Source organism: Thunnus maccoyii, chromosome 3 (assembly GCF_910596095.1).
Source record: "Thunnus maccoyii chromosome 3, fThuMac1.1, whole genome shotgun sequence".
Classification (NCBI taxonomy): domain Eukaryota; kingdom Metazoa; phylum Chordata; class Actinopteri; order Scombriformes; family Scombridae; genus Thunnus; species Thunnus maccoyii.
Genome location: NC_056535.1, coordinates 17,711,849 through 17,728,172, shown reverse-complemented (window position 1 = coordinate 17,728,172; position 16,324 = coordinate 17,711,849). Strand labels below are relative to the sequence as shown.

General features: G+C 38.9%; 2 protein-coding genes across 3 annotated transcripts; both read right to left on the bottom strand.

Moving 5' to 3' along the window:
* Positions 1-3,558: 3,558 nt before the first annotated feature.
* On the bottom strand, positions 3,559-10,715 carry fblim1 (filamin binding LIM protein 1). 2 transcript variants are annotated; one of them, XM_042406050.1, is made up of 9 exons: positions 10,575-10,715; positions 10,066-10,306; positions 9,299-9,674; positions 8,150-8,304; positions 6,932-7,025; positions 6,649-6,818; positions 5,832-6,010; positions 5,503-5,623; positions 3,559-5,395 (listed from the first exon to the last, which is right to left on the bottom strand). In XM_042406050.1, exons 3-9 carry the CDS (start codon positions 9,648-9,650, stop codon positions 5,285-5,287), a joined length of 1,182 nt encoding a protein of 393 aa, XP_042261984.1. In that variant the 5' UTR covers positions 9,651-9,674; positions 10,066-10,306; positions 10,575-10,715; the 3' UTR covers positions 3,559-5,284. The 2 variants fall into 2 exon arrangements, with proteins under 2 accessions (XP_042261984.1, XP_042261986.1); XM_042406052.1 differs by having other exon boundaries at positions 10,066-10,302.
* A 2,200-nt stretch (positions 10,716-12,915) lies between these two features.
* On the bottom strand, positions 12,916-15,978 carry LOC121891456 (transmembrane protein 82-like). The gene is made up of 6 exons (XM_042404117.1): positions 15,897-15,978; positions 14,434-14,506; positions 14,156-14,348; positions 13,608-14,025; positions 13,331-13,515; positions 12,916-13,158 (listed from the first exon to the last, which is right to left on the bottom strand). Exons 1-6 carry the CDS (start codon positions 15,976-15,978, stop codon positions 13,069-13,071), a joined length of 1,041 nt encoding a protein of 346 aa, XP_042260051.1. The 3' UTR covers positions 12,916-13,068.
* Positions 15,979-16,324: the final 346 nt, after the last annotated feature.

The following is a 16,324-nucleotide window of genomic DNA, read 5'->3' as shown; positions in this document are numbered from 1 at the left end:
TGGGTGCGAGCTGCGCGTGCTCGACAGTAAAGCACATGTACAGCAGAAAAGGATAGAAAAAAACAGCAGCCTACAAGGTACATACATTAAAAATCCCCTCCAGACCTGTTTTAAGATGTATATAAAAGATTCTACTTTGAATAATTATGTGTGTCTGATATGGTTGACCCTAACCCTAAACCCTTTCCATAAAAAAGATCAATCAATCAAAATCCTTAAAATTACCCTCTTTTACCCTCATTAAAAAATCCAGAAACTATGAATATGCAAATATTTTTCATTTCAAAAGTTTAACTGCTTGACACAAGATGTCTCCTACTTCACTGTAAAGTCCATTTGTGTATGTGCACTGGAGGCTTTAAGTTTCCACATCACACTTTTGTAAGTTGATTGTCTTCAAAACTAGTTGTGTTGTCAGAAATCATGCTCCTAGGCCCACCCCTTAAAATTGGATTTTCAATGTGCACAGAGTAACTTCCCACTTTCAGCGGATGAATATGAAAACAGCTTTTAGTGTGAAACTCTGCACATCATTCTGCACAGTGAAGCTCAAACATCCAACTATAACAAGAAGAAAAACATGTTTTTGAATGGAGGGGGACTTTTAACTATGCCTGCAGTGTCACTGCAACACTGTCTGCAAGGTAATCAAGGTTATTGATTAGAATAACATCCAACTGCATAAAGAAGATCCCATCATCTTTTAACCCTTTCATAAGGGTTGAGGTTTTCCTTGAGAGCCTCAAAGTCCCCCCTCCGCTCAAAAATATGCTTTTCTTCTTGTTCCTGCACAGTTGGATATTTGAGCTTCACTGTGCAGAATGATGTATGTGCAGAGTTTCACACTGGAAGGCTGTTTTCAAGTGGAAATTTTCTTTGTGCTCATTGAAAATCAGATTTTAAGGGGTAAGTTATGAGCAGGATTTGTGACATCACAACTAGTTTTGAAGCCAATCCTGGTTCAATATTCAACTTACACAAGTGTGATGTGGAAACTTGAAGCCTTTAGTGCACAAACACTGATAATGGACTTTACACTGAAGTAGGAGAATCTTGTGTCCCACAGTTAAACTTTTGAAATGAAATATATTTTCATATTTATAGATTCTGGAATTTTGAAATGAGGGAGAAGGATCAGATGTAATTTTAAAGATTTTAACAATTTAACTTTTTGTGGAAATCAATCAAATTAAGTAGATATCTTTCAACTTTACAGTCTTTTTGGTGCCAAAGTCCCTCTTTTTGTTACTATTCTTCCACTGCAGCTGAACAGGAAAACACTGTCCATCAAGACACAAAGAGGGAGTTTCTAAAAAGACTAACTGTGGAAGATACTCTCTTTATTTGACTAACTCAGACGGTTGAAGCCTCATATTATCTTCATATAAACATTCAAACAAATTTTTTCTCAAAAGGAATGATTACAGCAAGCAAAACATGTGTCAATGTTCATTTGGATACCTGACTGTTGTTTTAAGACAGACTTGAAAAAAAGTGACCCTATCATTTAAGTCTATAAAATGTCACAAAGTCTTCAAACTTGTTTTGTCCAACTTACAGGGAGAGACCCAAAGGCATTCTATTTATAATTATATAGACAGAAAAGCAACTAATTGTCACATTTAAGAGGCTAAAACTAGTGGCCTTTAGCTGGCAGTAATGAGATGACAGGAAATAAGAGAAAGATAGGGAATGACATGCAACTAATCTCAATGTCCAGACTCAAAGCAGGAGCGTTGCAGTTCATAGCCAACTCCTCAACCCTTACACCACCCGAGAACCCCACCACCCCTGGAATTTGTTATTATTATGACAAATCATTCCTAAAGCACACCTGGACACCTGTTTAATGCCATTGACCACAAAACTCTTGAGGGAAATTTACAACAACTTAAGCTTTCAACATGCTGCCTTGACACCCTGCCAACGAGCTTCCTTAAAAATGTTTATAGCTGCTTGGCGACAGACTTACTGCAAATAGTTAAGTCTTATTCGCTCCTATCAGGCATTTTTCCAAAGGCCTTAAAAACTGCAGTTATTAAGCCTCTACTAAAAAAGAGTAGCCTGGATGCTTCTGTAACTAGCAACTACAGACCCATATCAAATCTACCCCTCATGGGTAAAATAATCGAGGAAGTTGTCTACCAACAACTTTATAACCTCAAATAGTATCTTTCCAAATAGTATCAAAATCCAGTCAGGTTTTTCGACCCTGTCACAGCACCGAAACCTGTCTGACATTCACATGAACACTGATTCCAGCAAAATTTCAATTTCACTGGATCTTAGTGCTGCTTTTGATACTGTTGACCATATAATACTACTAGATGGACTTGAAAACTGGGTTGGACTCTCCAGCATGGTCTTAGACTAGTTCAGCTCCTATCTCCAAGATAGGCACTATTTTGTTTCCATTGGCACCTACATATCTAAGTGAATTAGTATGACGTGTGGGGTACCTCAAGGTTCAATTCTGGGACCTCTTTTATTCAACCTCTACATGCTCCCGCTAGGCCTCATTATGGAAAAGAACTAAATCACTTACCATAACTATGCGGACAACGCTCAATTACACAGTACATAGCTCTCTCACCAAGTGACTATATTCCTATAGACTCACTAGGTCTATGCAATGACCAAATCAGTGACTGGATGTGCCAGAATTTCCTACAACTAAAAAAAGAATAATCTGAGATCATTGTCCTTGGTGCAAAAGAAGGAAGGCTGAAAGTTGTGGCTCATCTTGATTCCCTTTCTTTAAAGTCCAAAAATCAAGTCAGAAATCTTGTTGTTATTATTTATTCACATCTAAATTTTAACACCCACATCAAGTCAATAACAAAATCGGCCTATTGTCATCTTTAAAATATAGCAAGAATTAGAGGATACCTGTCCAAACAAGACCTAGAAAAACTAATCCATGCTTTTATTTCTAGTAGGTTAGACTCCTGTAATAGTCTCGTTTCAGGCCTTCCCAAAAAGCACTTGGGCAGTTACAGCTCATTCAGATTGCTGCTGCTAGAGTTCTAACAAAAACTAAGAAACTAAGAGTATATTACACCAGTCCTCAGGTCTCTGCATTGGCTCCCAGTGTGCCATAGAATTGATTTCAAAATACTGTCACTTGTCTATAAATCACTCGGTGGTTTAGGGACAAAATACATCTCTGACTTGCTTTCATCCTATGTACCCAATAGACTTCTTAGGTCATCAGGGACCAGGCTGCTAACTGTTACTAGGATTAAAACAAAACATGGTGAAGCCGCATTCAGCTATTATGCTACACATAGCTGGAATAAACTTAGATCTGCCCCAACTCTAGCTACTTTTAGAAACAGGCCAAAGACATGTGTGTGAATGTTCACCTTTGTCTTTAACTGCTGCTAACAACTGCACTCTGACTCTATGCTCTTTCCTTATTTATCTATTTTATGTAAAGCACTTTGAATTGCCTTTGTGTATGAAATGTACTATACAAATAAACTCGCCTTGCCTCACCTATTATTCAGATGTTTTTATTGAGTTTACAAATATTTACAATTACAAAGCTAGTATTCCAACCACCCCACCCACTGGAGGACTGGCCAACACACAGAAACACACAATCACAAGACATTCAAAACACAAAACATGACACACGCCTGGAACTTGATTGGCCAACCCAGAAGCCTCCCCAAAATTTCTGGGTGGGTGTTGGCAAGTGGGCTGTCAAGTTGTTCTTACAAACCTCATTATAAAAGTATAGGTAGCAAAATAAAGATGCATTTAAAAAAAAAAAGAATGCCTTATGCACTCACACCAAAACAGATTGCCACCCTCATTCAACATGAAGCCTCTGTTGGCCTCCTTATTTCAAAAATCCTGTAGCTGCCACAGGTATGTTTTTGACTCAGCAGCTGTCAGATTGATGTCCAGAGCAGCCACACAGTTCATATAGATCAGCGGGAAATGTGAATTGAGCAGATTTGTTTTCTTAGATTAAAATGAAATGCTCATCTTGCAGCAAGGTGTTATTCTGTTCAATTTGTGCAAAAATGCACATTGATGGAAATAATATATTATGGATGAATTTGAATATGAATTGCCTGAATCAGACTTTTTAAGCTTGGCTTGAACTGATTTTTTTTTCTCCAATTTCACAAAAAGTCAAACGTGTACATCTTGGACCACTTAAAGACCAGACAGAAAAGACAGCAGGGAAGCAAACCATTTCAACATTATCTCATGAGAAAGAGAAAAAAAACTGAAGCATGAGGAATAACAACATAACATTTTCCAGAAAAAAAGTTTTAATACATGTTTTTGATAAACATAAATTCTAGAAACAATTTTGAGATACACGACATAAATAGCAACATAATTCATATGGTCAGAATGAAACTTTATATTGTAATTTCAAATCCATGTGAAGATCTGCATGTAATATAAATGAAGATGTAAGCATCACATTCAGAAGCTTTGGTCCATTATGAGTCATTTGTGGTGTGTTACTTTGCTCTGTTACACATTGATACACACTATTTTATAAAACGTCTAATTTCAGTCAGTATTAAAATTTGGTGTTTACATTTTCTAAACACAGATGTTTAGCTACCTTAGGTAGAGGGTGTTGTGAGAGAGCAGAGCTAATTTGTTCTTGTAGTTAAGGTGTTGAGCGGCCTGGAGGTTATTTTCTTTACCTGCTTTACCTGAGCAGGTTAGCAAAATGATGATGATGATGATGATGATGATGATGATGATGATGATGATGATGATGGTGGTGGTCTTTGGCCTGCCAGTATGATCAAAAACTGCACTTGGGCTTAAATGTGCTTAACAGTGCATTTTATATTTTTACTAAAATTTTACACGTTATACAGTCATACTTGTGAATGAAATTTTAATGTATTTTTCACATCCTAATAAGTACTGATAGTTTGTGTGTGTAATTTAACAAATGTTATATATAATTGGAGGCTGACTGGAGATAAAATATATTAGTTCATTTTTATATAAAGGTTTTTCATATAAAGGTTTTTTTATGCAAAGGATTAACATGATTGAGAGACAGTATACTGTTCAAATAAGAAGTTCAAAAAATTCTTGCCAAATGTTTTTGCATAAATATATTCGGTGCATTTTGTTGTGTTTATTGAGTGCAAAAATATCAAGTACAAAAGAAGAACAAGAGGCTCTTCAGAAAGCATGATATAATGTAAGAATAACCATATTTAGTTATTATTCTATTGGTAAAAGATATGTATAGCATTTTGGTTGCAGTTTATCCCGGGCTATAAAGCCAGTGTTAGTGCTGGCCAGAAACCAGGGTCAGATGGCAAGATTTGCAAAGCATCCTCCCATCCAAAGGATAGCAGCCGTGGTCATTTGGTTCAGGAGAGAGCTGGATGACGCAGACCTGCAGACAATATGAAAGACTTATTGCCTGGAGATGATTAATGTGTATCTTGTGTGTTTGCTTACTTGTCAGTGTGCCTATGTACTGTTTGCATGCTGAACGCCTACCTCACATCTGTAGCAGTTCTCATGGTAGGAGCGTCCCAGGCATTCAACAGTATAGCTGTCAGTACCGTCTTCTTTGGGAATGATTAGCTGGTTGCAGGCGCTACACATTGGAGCATACTTCCTTCATGGACATAGTTTTTGAGGAAATATTAGGCAAAGCAAGGCAACTTTATTAACAACACCTTTCAAACACAGAGGTAATTCAAATTGCTTTACATGAAGCAAAGAAATGCATAAGAGCAACACTTAAAAGCAGGATAAAAAGGAAAATATGGTAAATTCAAACAGGACAGAAAAATGGATAATGCCATCATTTTAAATTTACATACCTGTAGTAGTCCTGGAGGCAGTAAACTTCTCCAACTTCTCCCTGTGCAAAGCTTTGCTCTCCAATTTGCTGTTTACATGTTGCACAGGTGAAACAAGAAAGGTGGTATACTCGCTCAAGTGCGCGGATCACATGATCTTTGATAACCTCACCGCATGCCCAGCAAAGTTCAAGACTGGCCTGAGGGACACAGAAAGAAAACGTGGTCAATACAATAAACTTCTGTATTAACATATGATACCCACATTTTTGACAGTTTAACCCATTTACTACAAACCATTTGTATTTTTTAATTGTGATTTCCCACTTTCTAAGCAGCCATTGACTTCCATTATTTACAGTACAATGTGAAAAACAACTTGAAGAGACTTGAAACTTAGTTAATATGGACAATCCATCACAATTAACATAATTTCTGCATTTATTTTTAGATTACAGTCAAGCTTGTATTCAATCTCCAGTTGTAATTGCATCAAAGCAGAACAATAACATACATTTTACTTTAACAGCTGAGATTATGTTAACTATGATGGATGGATTTCAAGCAAGTTTCAAGTCTGTGCAAGGTGATTTTCATAATCTAGTGAAATGAATGGAAATAGCAGCCTGAAGGTAAAAAAAACACACACACAATTCAAAAATGTAAAACACTACTGTGAAGTTTTGAAAACAGGTAGTAGTGAAATAAAGTATACACCATTTGAAGATAATAAGTTAAAATATGCAAAAACATTGGTTTGGCCCTTTGAAAGGATTTGCATTTATATTTTCAGCTTTGATAACAGCCTATAGTGGAGGCTGTGTTGACGTTGATCTACCTGGTAGCAGTCTTCACAGAGTGGGATTCCTGCCTTGTTGTAGTACTGTTTACCAGCCAGAGGAATGTGACAAGATCTACACTGGAAGCAACCGTCATGGTAATTCCTGTTTAAGGCCTCTATCACAGGTTCAGAAGGAGCCACGGGCTTCCGACAGAAGCCGCACACCTCTGCATTGTACACAAAGATCAAATGTCAAAATAGGTTATAGTAACACATGCATTATCAAAGAAGAACAGTTAAAAGCCGGAGTAGTAAATGTGTCAATAAGAGATCATGTTACCTTTATTCTTCTCACCCATGTCTTGGTCATTTGTGTGGATCCCTCGGGATTGTTCATTTTGTTTTAACCCACTAGATGGTGTGCTTGTTTCCACCTTAAATGTAAAGCACATTGTTGAAAGCTGAACTTTAAACTGAGACAACTGACAATTTCACATTTGAGTTTGGTCTCAAATGGAGGCAAGAGGGCAAAAGGATGAGGAGTGGCTGTGAACGTTACACGCTGGACTCAGGACTGGCATCACTAATTTGTGGACCTCTTAGTATGTGGATCTCCCAGTATGTTGACATTAAAATTTTTAAAATGTTGCAGACTGACAGAGCAGCTATTGTTATTCCAAACATTCCACCATACATACCAACATCCTTCTTCTGCTTTAAATGAAGATCAGGTTCAAAAAGTCATGCAATTTTTTGCTCTAAAACACTCATCATTTGAAGCTCTTCTAAATCTTAGGACTTTTCCAAGGCTGAAGCAGCATCAAATCAGTCTTCAAAGTCTCTGTATTCAACATTTAAATTAAGAATATATATGAAAACGTGACCTAAATCCGCCCAGAAGTTGTGACATTTTCTCAAACCGGAAAGAAGTTACAAAATTATTGTAAGCCTGCAATTAATTGTGCAGATAAACATAAGAGGTGCCTCTTAAGGAATTAAATAATTGTAAGATTTAAGGTATACAAGTCATATTTATTAAATCCCTTACATAATATAATGAAAAATACAACAATAAATCTTTAAAACATGGGACGCCTTGTGATAGATGCATAGAAAAAGCTAGGCACATAGACCAAGAAAAGAAAAGTCTGTGCTTTCTACACAGAGATGTGGCTATAATGATGGGAACAAAAGTTTCTTATAAAGATATCAACAGCCTGGAAAGTACTCTGTTTGTGAAGGGAAAATCCATACAGTTCATAAAGTGTTTTTGATCATTTACCAACATCTAAAAGACAGCTGCTTTCCCTTCAATAATGTGTTTTGCAGATGATTCTGCAGATGATCTTTATTACCACTGCACAACACTATACGGTATTTGTAAAAGCTGTGGAAAGTTGTAATCTTTGACTATGGGAAAAAAAATTATATGTCTACTTCAAGAGGAATTTATGCTAAAAATGGGAATCAGCAGTAAAACAGTAAACGACAGTGGTAAAGGTGAGGATATGAGTGATGCTAATGTGTTTTAGCAGCATTGCAAGAAAAGTCTGCATACCTCTCTGTTGTAAACTGGCTGCTGGCCTGGGGTCGGAGGGTGGGAGAGAGGTGTTTGGGCAGAGGGAGGTGGTGGAGGTGCTGAATCTTCAGACAGCAATGGTCCCAGAGATGAAGGCAGTACGACAGGAGGAGGAGGAGGAGGAGGGATGAACTCTGTATGACAGGAAAAGACAGACTTATTTTAAATCACCTTGCAGAAAACATGCTTTTTATAAAAGCTGGGTGGTATAAATCCAATTCAAAATTAATATAAAACTCAACCAAAAAAATACAAATAAATAAACATGTACAGTACATATACATACATATGTATGCACATGCATGTTTACACAAATGCACATGCATATACGCATGTATAGAGACCCTCCTCCAAAGACAGAGAAATTATGAAATAGGTAATTTAGGAAAAATAAAGAAATTTAAAAAAAAAAATCATAATAATAAATCAACATATAATAGTAAAATAAGGGGAGAAATTGAAGATGGGGTTATGTCTTTCTGGCTCATGTTTTGCTCTTCATATATAGTCAAACTAAAGTGACAACTGTTCTACTTGTTCCGGAGAAGGAAGACAAATGCGATCAAATTTAGGAAGCAATACAAGAATAACACATTATCTTTTTCAGCCTTACACAGACAGCATCCTGGGTACATCCTGAATCCAGTGAGCGTTAGAGGAGGGATACAAATTCTTCCAATTATTCAATTCAATACAACTTTATTTATTCTTGTAAGGGCAATTGTATGCAGCAGCTCGCCACCCAGATTAACAGATACACACACAGTTAATAGGAAATAAAGACAAAACAATGTTAAACACAAAGTTAAAAACAATGAATGTTGCAAGCTTAAAAACATATTAAGCTATTGAACAATATTAAACCTCTTGCAAAAAAGTTCAGGAAAGCAACTAAATCTTATTTGTATCTAGGTGGACGCGCTGCCTCAGAGAGGATCCTGAAAGAACAACAAGTGATTCAGAACACCAGGTTCAAACATATGATAGAGGTCAGCTGGGCCCTGATGGCACTGATACATTTTGGGTCAACTTCTGAATATATTCTTGTAAACTCTAAGTTTATTCCAGTGCACCTTGTGTACTATTTTGCACTGAATCCAAGAAGAAAAGGTTTTTTTATATGCATACCTGCAGCACCCCTGTCGTTTTTGTCCTCTTGCAGCTTTCCTCTGCTGGGTCCAGGTGGGACAGTTTTGGGACTCTGAGGTTCTGAGGCTCGAGCCGAGTCCCCTGCAAGAGTCCGGCCTTTCTTGTCTACTCTGCTGTAGATCTCAGCAGGCGAGTGGTCCTCTTTTTTCTGTCGGAGGGCGGGGATGCTGTCACTTGGGTTGACTCGTACAGCAGTGTGCTGCTGGTCTCTAGCTGGGGCACTGTGAGCTTGGAGGGTGGGTTGTTGCTGTGTTACAGTGGCTCGGTAGGGAGACGCCAGGGTGATGAAGACCGAGGACACCATCCTTTTTGGTGAAGCTGCTGATGCCATGATTGTCTATAACCCAAATACAGTCTAACAGAAGTACAGAACAATTATTATCTCAACTCAAGAAGGCTTACATTTATTGTTTTATAGTCCTGTTTAAAAGGGTAATCATAAAAACACAGACACACATCACAGACCTCACTTTATCCTTTTAAGCAACAATGAAATATAAGAATAATACATACAAACAGTGAACATGACATTTTATCTCTACCATCTCAATAATGTTTAAGTGTAAACGCCCTCTCAGTCAACTTTGTGGGAGCGCTCACTTTCACTTTAGAGAAGTAAATTCACACACTCAACAGCCCTCATTACCCATAATGAAAGGTTTTAGAGGCAGAAAGCACAAATCTGAATCATCTGTTTCCTTTAAAACCCACTCACACTGGCTGTGAGCTGCCATTACACTACATACCTGGGAGAAACAGTGGTTTGAAGTCTTCTCTCCTTTCTCCTTCCCTGCTTTGTATCTTAACACTTCTGGTTTGTTTCTCTGTTTTCCCTCCTGCAAGCTGCCACTGAGAAGAGAGGACTTAAACTCCGGCAAAGAGGGCGACTATCTACAGAAGGCCACTCCTTTTCCTTCTGTACCTCCCTCCCCAACTCTCGTCCGTCGACCCCTCCTCCTGCTCTGGCTGAATGACAATACCACCTCCCTCCCAACCGTAAAAGGTGAACAGTTAATCTCGGGCAAAGTGCAGTAAAAAACATGACACATCCATCCACTATGAAAACTTGGCAGGCACACACACACACACACACACACACACACACACACACACACACACACACACACACGTACACTGGCATGCATGCACACAGACAGACACACACTCACAAAGAAAAGTCATGCAACAGTTGTGCAATCCAACCAAAAGCACAGTCAGACTTCTTATAAACGCAATATACAGCATCTTAAAGTACCTGATAAGGTTTTCGCCCTTACACAAGACACACAGTCACTTCCCACCTCCTTATCTTTTTGCATGCCAGCAGGATGTGACTGTACCTGCCTTTTCCAGCAAACCTCTATCTCAAACTGTCCTCCTTCTCTCTCCTGTGCAGCTCTGCCTTATTGTTCTGTCAGCTTTATTTTCCCTACCTCCCTCATTGAGTCTGCCTCCTTTTTTCTTCTCCCTCTTTCCTTCTTCCCTTCCCCCACTACATTATATCACTTTAGCCTTGACTCACTATCAGTGTCACATGGCATTGCCTCCGTCTGTGCCTCATTGACATCCAGAGCACCGTTTGGTTATTATTTGTGGTGGACTTCATCAGACCTTCCTGACGAACCTTTTGTGTTGAAAATAAAGGAGCAGCAGCATAACAGTGCAATGAATCAGGGCATTGTGCAAAAGGAGATGTTGGTATATTAGGAGAGGGGGGAACCGTGAGTGATGTCTGTGAGAGCTATGAAAAAGCTGCTTTGTTGTGTTTGCTGCTCTCCACCAGAGTGAGCCTGAGCAATATCAGGTCTGCTGATCAGCAAATATTGTGGTTAGTTTCTGGAGCCAAACCTTGTGAGGTCTACTCCCCTCCAAAGAGTCAAAGGGGAGGAGGATGGAGCGAGAAACCAAATGTTGGATAAAACTTTCCTGCGCAGAGATGAATGTGGGTCAACGTGAAAGAAGAGTGAGGCAGGAATGTGCGAGAGAGAGGGTTAACAGGAGACGGAGATGAGAAAAGTGATGGGGGTCTCTGTTGTTCCAGCTCTGTGGAAAGGAATGCTGCAGTGATGTCACGGCTGCAGGAGGGAGCATGCCTAGTGATGACACAATCCCCAGACCTCTATGCTCCGCCCCCCCAAAAGCCAAAATCCTCATTAAACCCTCTGAACCTCATGCACTGCTTCATGACTTCTCAGTTACGAGTGTCACTATATAGTATAATGTTTACTGAAAATGTTATGGTAATTATTTGGTGGATCTACCAGACGACAATGAAAAGAAAATTAAATGAATGAAGAGAAATTATGGGAAAGGAACAGGAAGAGGAGCAACAATAATTTTGATTCTGACTTCCTAGTTGTAAACATTTTCAGGGTTGGAACAACTACTGGAATGTCCTACTTAAGTAAATACTGTTACTTTACCCAAATATCCCTCAAGTAGCTGAAAATTATGCTAGTAAATGTAAAAGAGAAGCTTTATTTGAAGACTGCTTTGAATAACAGTTAAATACTCCAGCAGTTCAGTATTGCACTGTCATAAAGTTGGAGCAGACAGAATAAAAAGAAAATAGGGAAAAATACCCTGACTTTTTGTCCCTGCTAAGGGTCAAGCTCCAAAAAACACTGGATCCAAATTTCCCATGATGCAACCGAATATTGTCTTTCATTAGATCTCCCCTCTGCCTCCAATATGCCCTCTTCTTTAAAACCACACACTTCCAGTTTGTAACGCAGGCTTTCTGCTAAACATGTGAAGTCTCACACCTAAGCTGATAACCCTGATGACATCACTATGACATCATCAGAGTTCCCTGCAGAGCCACAGAGGACATTGTGTAAAATTGGTGGAGTGCACCTTTAATTAGTGACATACTGTATGGTCACTGTCAGTGGCCCAATGCATGATATTTTATTTTATTTTAAAATGAACAATCCCTCTACAATTCATCGACACCTTTCAAAGTAGCAACTGTTCATACTTCATAAAGAGATCTCAATGAGTAACTAATGAGTTAAATTAAGTTCAAAGTGAATTTGACAGGTATAGTATAATATATAGGTAAAGTATGACTGGACCATAGTAGCAGAATTGTAGGCCACTGTGATTCTCGGCTTTCCAAAAAATATTTGAGTAAAATATCTGATAAAAATTGATTCAAGCCAAAGTAGAATTAATATACAAAGAGTACATCAAAAAGCTTCTCAATTACCGCAATTAGTGCTTGTAATTCATATTTTCTACCTGACCATACGGAAGACTGGTATACATATTTTAAAACATATTTTTGACAAGCCCTCATCCTCTGCTGGTGGAATCTATTTGCACTTTCTAGCTCATCTGTATTCTACTCTATGACGTTTTAAAACTCTTCCAGCTTGAGATGTTGTATTACTAGAGAAAATCAATCATTAATACAAAACATTTAATATGCAGTTTTCCACTCCTTTTTCATTTTTCATGTATTTGTCTTCCATTAAATGAAGCATTACAGTGCACCATTATAAAAAAATAACCTCTCCAATGAATCATAATTGCTGAAGCTCCCAATATTCCAGTTAAAACTGTGAAGAAATCAGCAGTTGCTATATCACATATGAAGAGTTACAAATTTTATTATGTTTAAAACAGCCATGAGACATTAGAAACCATGAGTACAACATTTATACCATCAAGAATAATACTGAATATGAGTATATCTTGGCATTTGAGGTAGTCACTTGTATTGGAGGTAGACTTGAGGTTTACCATCATCTGCCATTAGATGATGTTTTGGTTGTGTGTTCTCTTGTTCTGTGACTGGAGCTTTGTTCACGTTTGCTCAAGGTGGTGTCTTCCTCCTAAAAATGAAGAATGACAATTTGAGTCATGTCATTTTTACATTTGTTAACATGATTGACAAATAAGTTAATAAATACAGCAATAGTTGTGTTGTAGAAGTAACTGCTTGTGCAAAAAAAGGGAAGCATAAAATATACTGGTAAAATCACAGTTTTTGAGTTTCACACAGACCTTTAACACGACCTGTAGCAGGTCCTGAGAGGGCAGCAGGCAGGCAGCTTCTCCCAGGAAAGTGATGAGGACGTGGAGGACATCAGACCACTGACCCACCGTCAGCATGAGCACCAGCAGGGCTCCCAGCCGCAGCACTACAGTGTGCAACAGTGCCTCTGCACCAGTCCGCCGATGCTGACCCTCTGTGTGAAATATAAAAAAGTTACACTAGAGACAATGGCAAGAGTCCAAAAGGAGCCTTTTCATTCCCCCAAAGAGTTGCCCTGATCATCACCTTGAACATAGACTACCAGCATAGTGTAGCACAGTGTGAGTGGAGTCCAAAGCTTGAGAGCATCCTTCTGGGAGAGGAAGTGGTCATAAACCGTAGCGGTGGAGGCCACAGTTGCTAGAGTGAAAGCCAAGACAACCACTCTTTGCAGTGAAGCGAGTATGGTGTGTCCAGAGGTCAGGAGGGTGATGCACTTCCCACAGTAACGCTCTGTGCTATGCAGCGGGTAGAGTCTGGCCACATGGCTCCACAGACTGCTGCAGTAGCCTGCCAGTCCCCAGCTGAGTGCAGCAGCCAGAAACAAGCTGAGGGAACTGTGTGGAGCCCCCTGATGGAGGAAGACCAGAGTACAGGTGAGGCCGCAACCCAGGGAAAACTGGCACTGGATCAGGAGCAGCTCCAGGCCTCTGCCATCAGCATCCTGAATTAAGATAGATTGGGTGGATAAAAGTGGGTCAGTTCAGTATTAGAAAGATCTATACACAATGAACACAAGAACAAACTGAAAGTACGCTCTGATGAAGATGTAAAACAAGCTAAAAGGAACTCACCAGTCCCGCTGATGCCCAGGCAGAAACAGCTCTGAGGGAAAACTCCAGGACTATCAGAGAGGAAACCCGTGAGCCGACCAGAGACAGGAGGACAGTCAGGGACCAGAACTGGACTATGGTTCTCCAGTTCCTTCTCAGTGGACTGCCTGGTGAGGATGACCTCTGTTTGCTTTCAGTTTCATTTTCAGAGTCACTGTTTGGAGAGACATTTAAATAATTTAATAATGCACTCGAAAATGTGTGACATTCTTCCTTTTCTTTTCCAAGAATAAACTCACCTGCATGTTTGACTGAAGTAGTAAACTCTCATCAGATTGCACAGCACTGATACTCCACATGCACCAACAAGACCTTTAAAACACAGATGACAACACAACCAAAAATTAAGTTTGTAAAGAAACTACTTGAATGCAGACGTATTATAAGTGGTCACTCAGTCAGTGGGGACACCAACCAGCTGGGCGGACTTGACATGCTCTAAGAACGGTTGCCAAATTTTTGCAAATTTTACATTAGTGCCATGAAGGGAGTGTTTAATCTTCTCTAATTTCACAAAGGATAGGGCATCCTTTATCCAATGGATGTGAGAGGGGGGATGACTATTCCAGTGCATCAGAATAACACAACCTGCAAGTAATGTAAGAAAAGCTACAAGTTCAGTGAAGTATGACGGCAGTGGATGGTCAGTGTGTAAAGCACCCAACAGGCCAACTAAGTGTGAGGGGTGGATATTAGCAGATGTGCTGGTAGAGAGTGAGTCAAAGACAGATGGGCAGGTCCAAAACATGTGGGTGAGATTAGCTGGTCCTAGTGACATTTATCACAATTAGGGTCAGTGCCAAGATAAATGCAAGCCAGTTTGCTTTTAGAACAGTGGACTCTATGAACTACTTTACATTGTAAGACTCTATGATGGGCACAAATAGATTACGTGTGGACATGTTTCAAAACTGACTGCCAAACCACCCATTTCTTTGGTTTTTTGTAGAATGCTTTTACGATTTTTTTTTTGTTCCATACAAACTGAGAAATAGAGCTATCAAGTGAATGGAAAGATGTTTTTTGGAATGAAACCAGGCATGCATTGAAAGAGATGCAGAAATTTGGGAAGCACATTCATTTTTACACAATTTATCCTGCTAGCCAGAGATAGAGGTAAAAGATACCAACAGTGGAAGTCTTCAGCCAGTTGGGCAGGCAAAGGCGAGAAATTATATTTAAACAAATCTGAATAGTTCATGGTTACACAGATGCACAATCTTCCTTCTGTCCAAAAATGTATTTAAACGTTTATCTGAAGCTAATATGAAGCTTTAGCCATCCAATTAGTCAAATCAAATAGATATCTTTCAATGTTACTGTCTTTTCAGTGCCAAAACCCCTCTTTTTTTTTGCTATACTCCCTGCAGCTCAACAAGGAAACACTGTCTGTCAAGACACAAAGAGGGATTTTGTCACTAAAAAGACTGTACATGTGGAAGATATCTACTTTATTTAACTAACTCAGATGACTGAAGCCTCATATTATCTTCAGATTGACTTTTAAATACATTTTTTGCACAAAATGAGGACCGTAGGTTTATTCCCCCATCACTTACAATGTAAATGCATTTGGATCTTCTAATAGTCAGTATGAACAGGAGGAATGATTATAGCAAGTAAAACCTGTTTCAATGTTCATTTGGGTACCTGACAATTGTTCTAAGGCTTGAAAAATTGTGAACCTATCCTTTAAACTCACCTTGAAAAAAGCAGTCAACTGGATTTGAATCAAACGGCATCCACTCAGAAGTTCCCAGGATCCAGGAGAACGGGAGAAACATTTTTATGTTTTCCTTGTAATATCCCAACAAGGACACTCACAAAAAGAGTGCTATGATCTCTCATCTGTTTATGTTGAATTCCTGTGAGCCAAAACTAACTTGGTAAAGATTTCAAGTTGCCTTTGTTTCTTCCTGCTGATCAGTTCTGAGTGCGCTGCATGGTTAAGTTCCAAAGGTCAAATGTGATTTAACTGTGGTTGTTAGTCTAATCATTTCCTGATGAAAGAGGCTGAAAGTCCTCTCAAAAAAAGATGATTAGCCTTACAATCAGATATCTTTTAACTGGGTCAAAATAAAACCACACTTTGCTTACAATGTCACGTAGATATCACATATTTCAAAAATG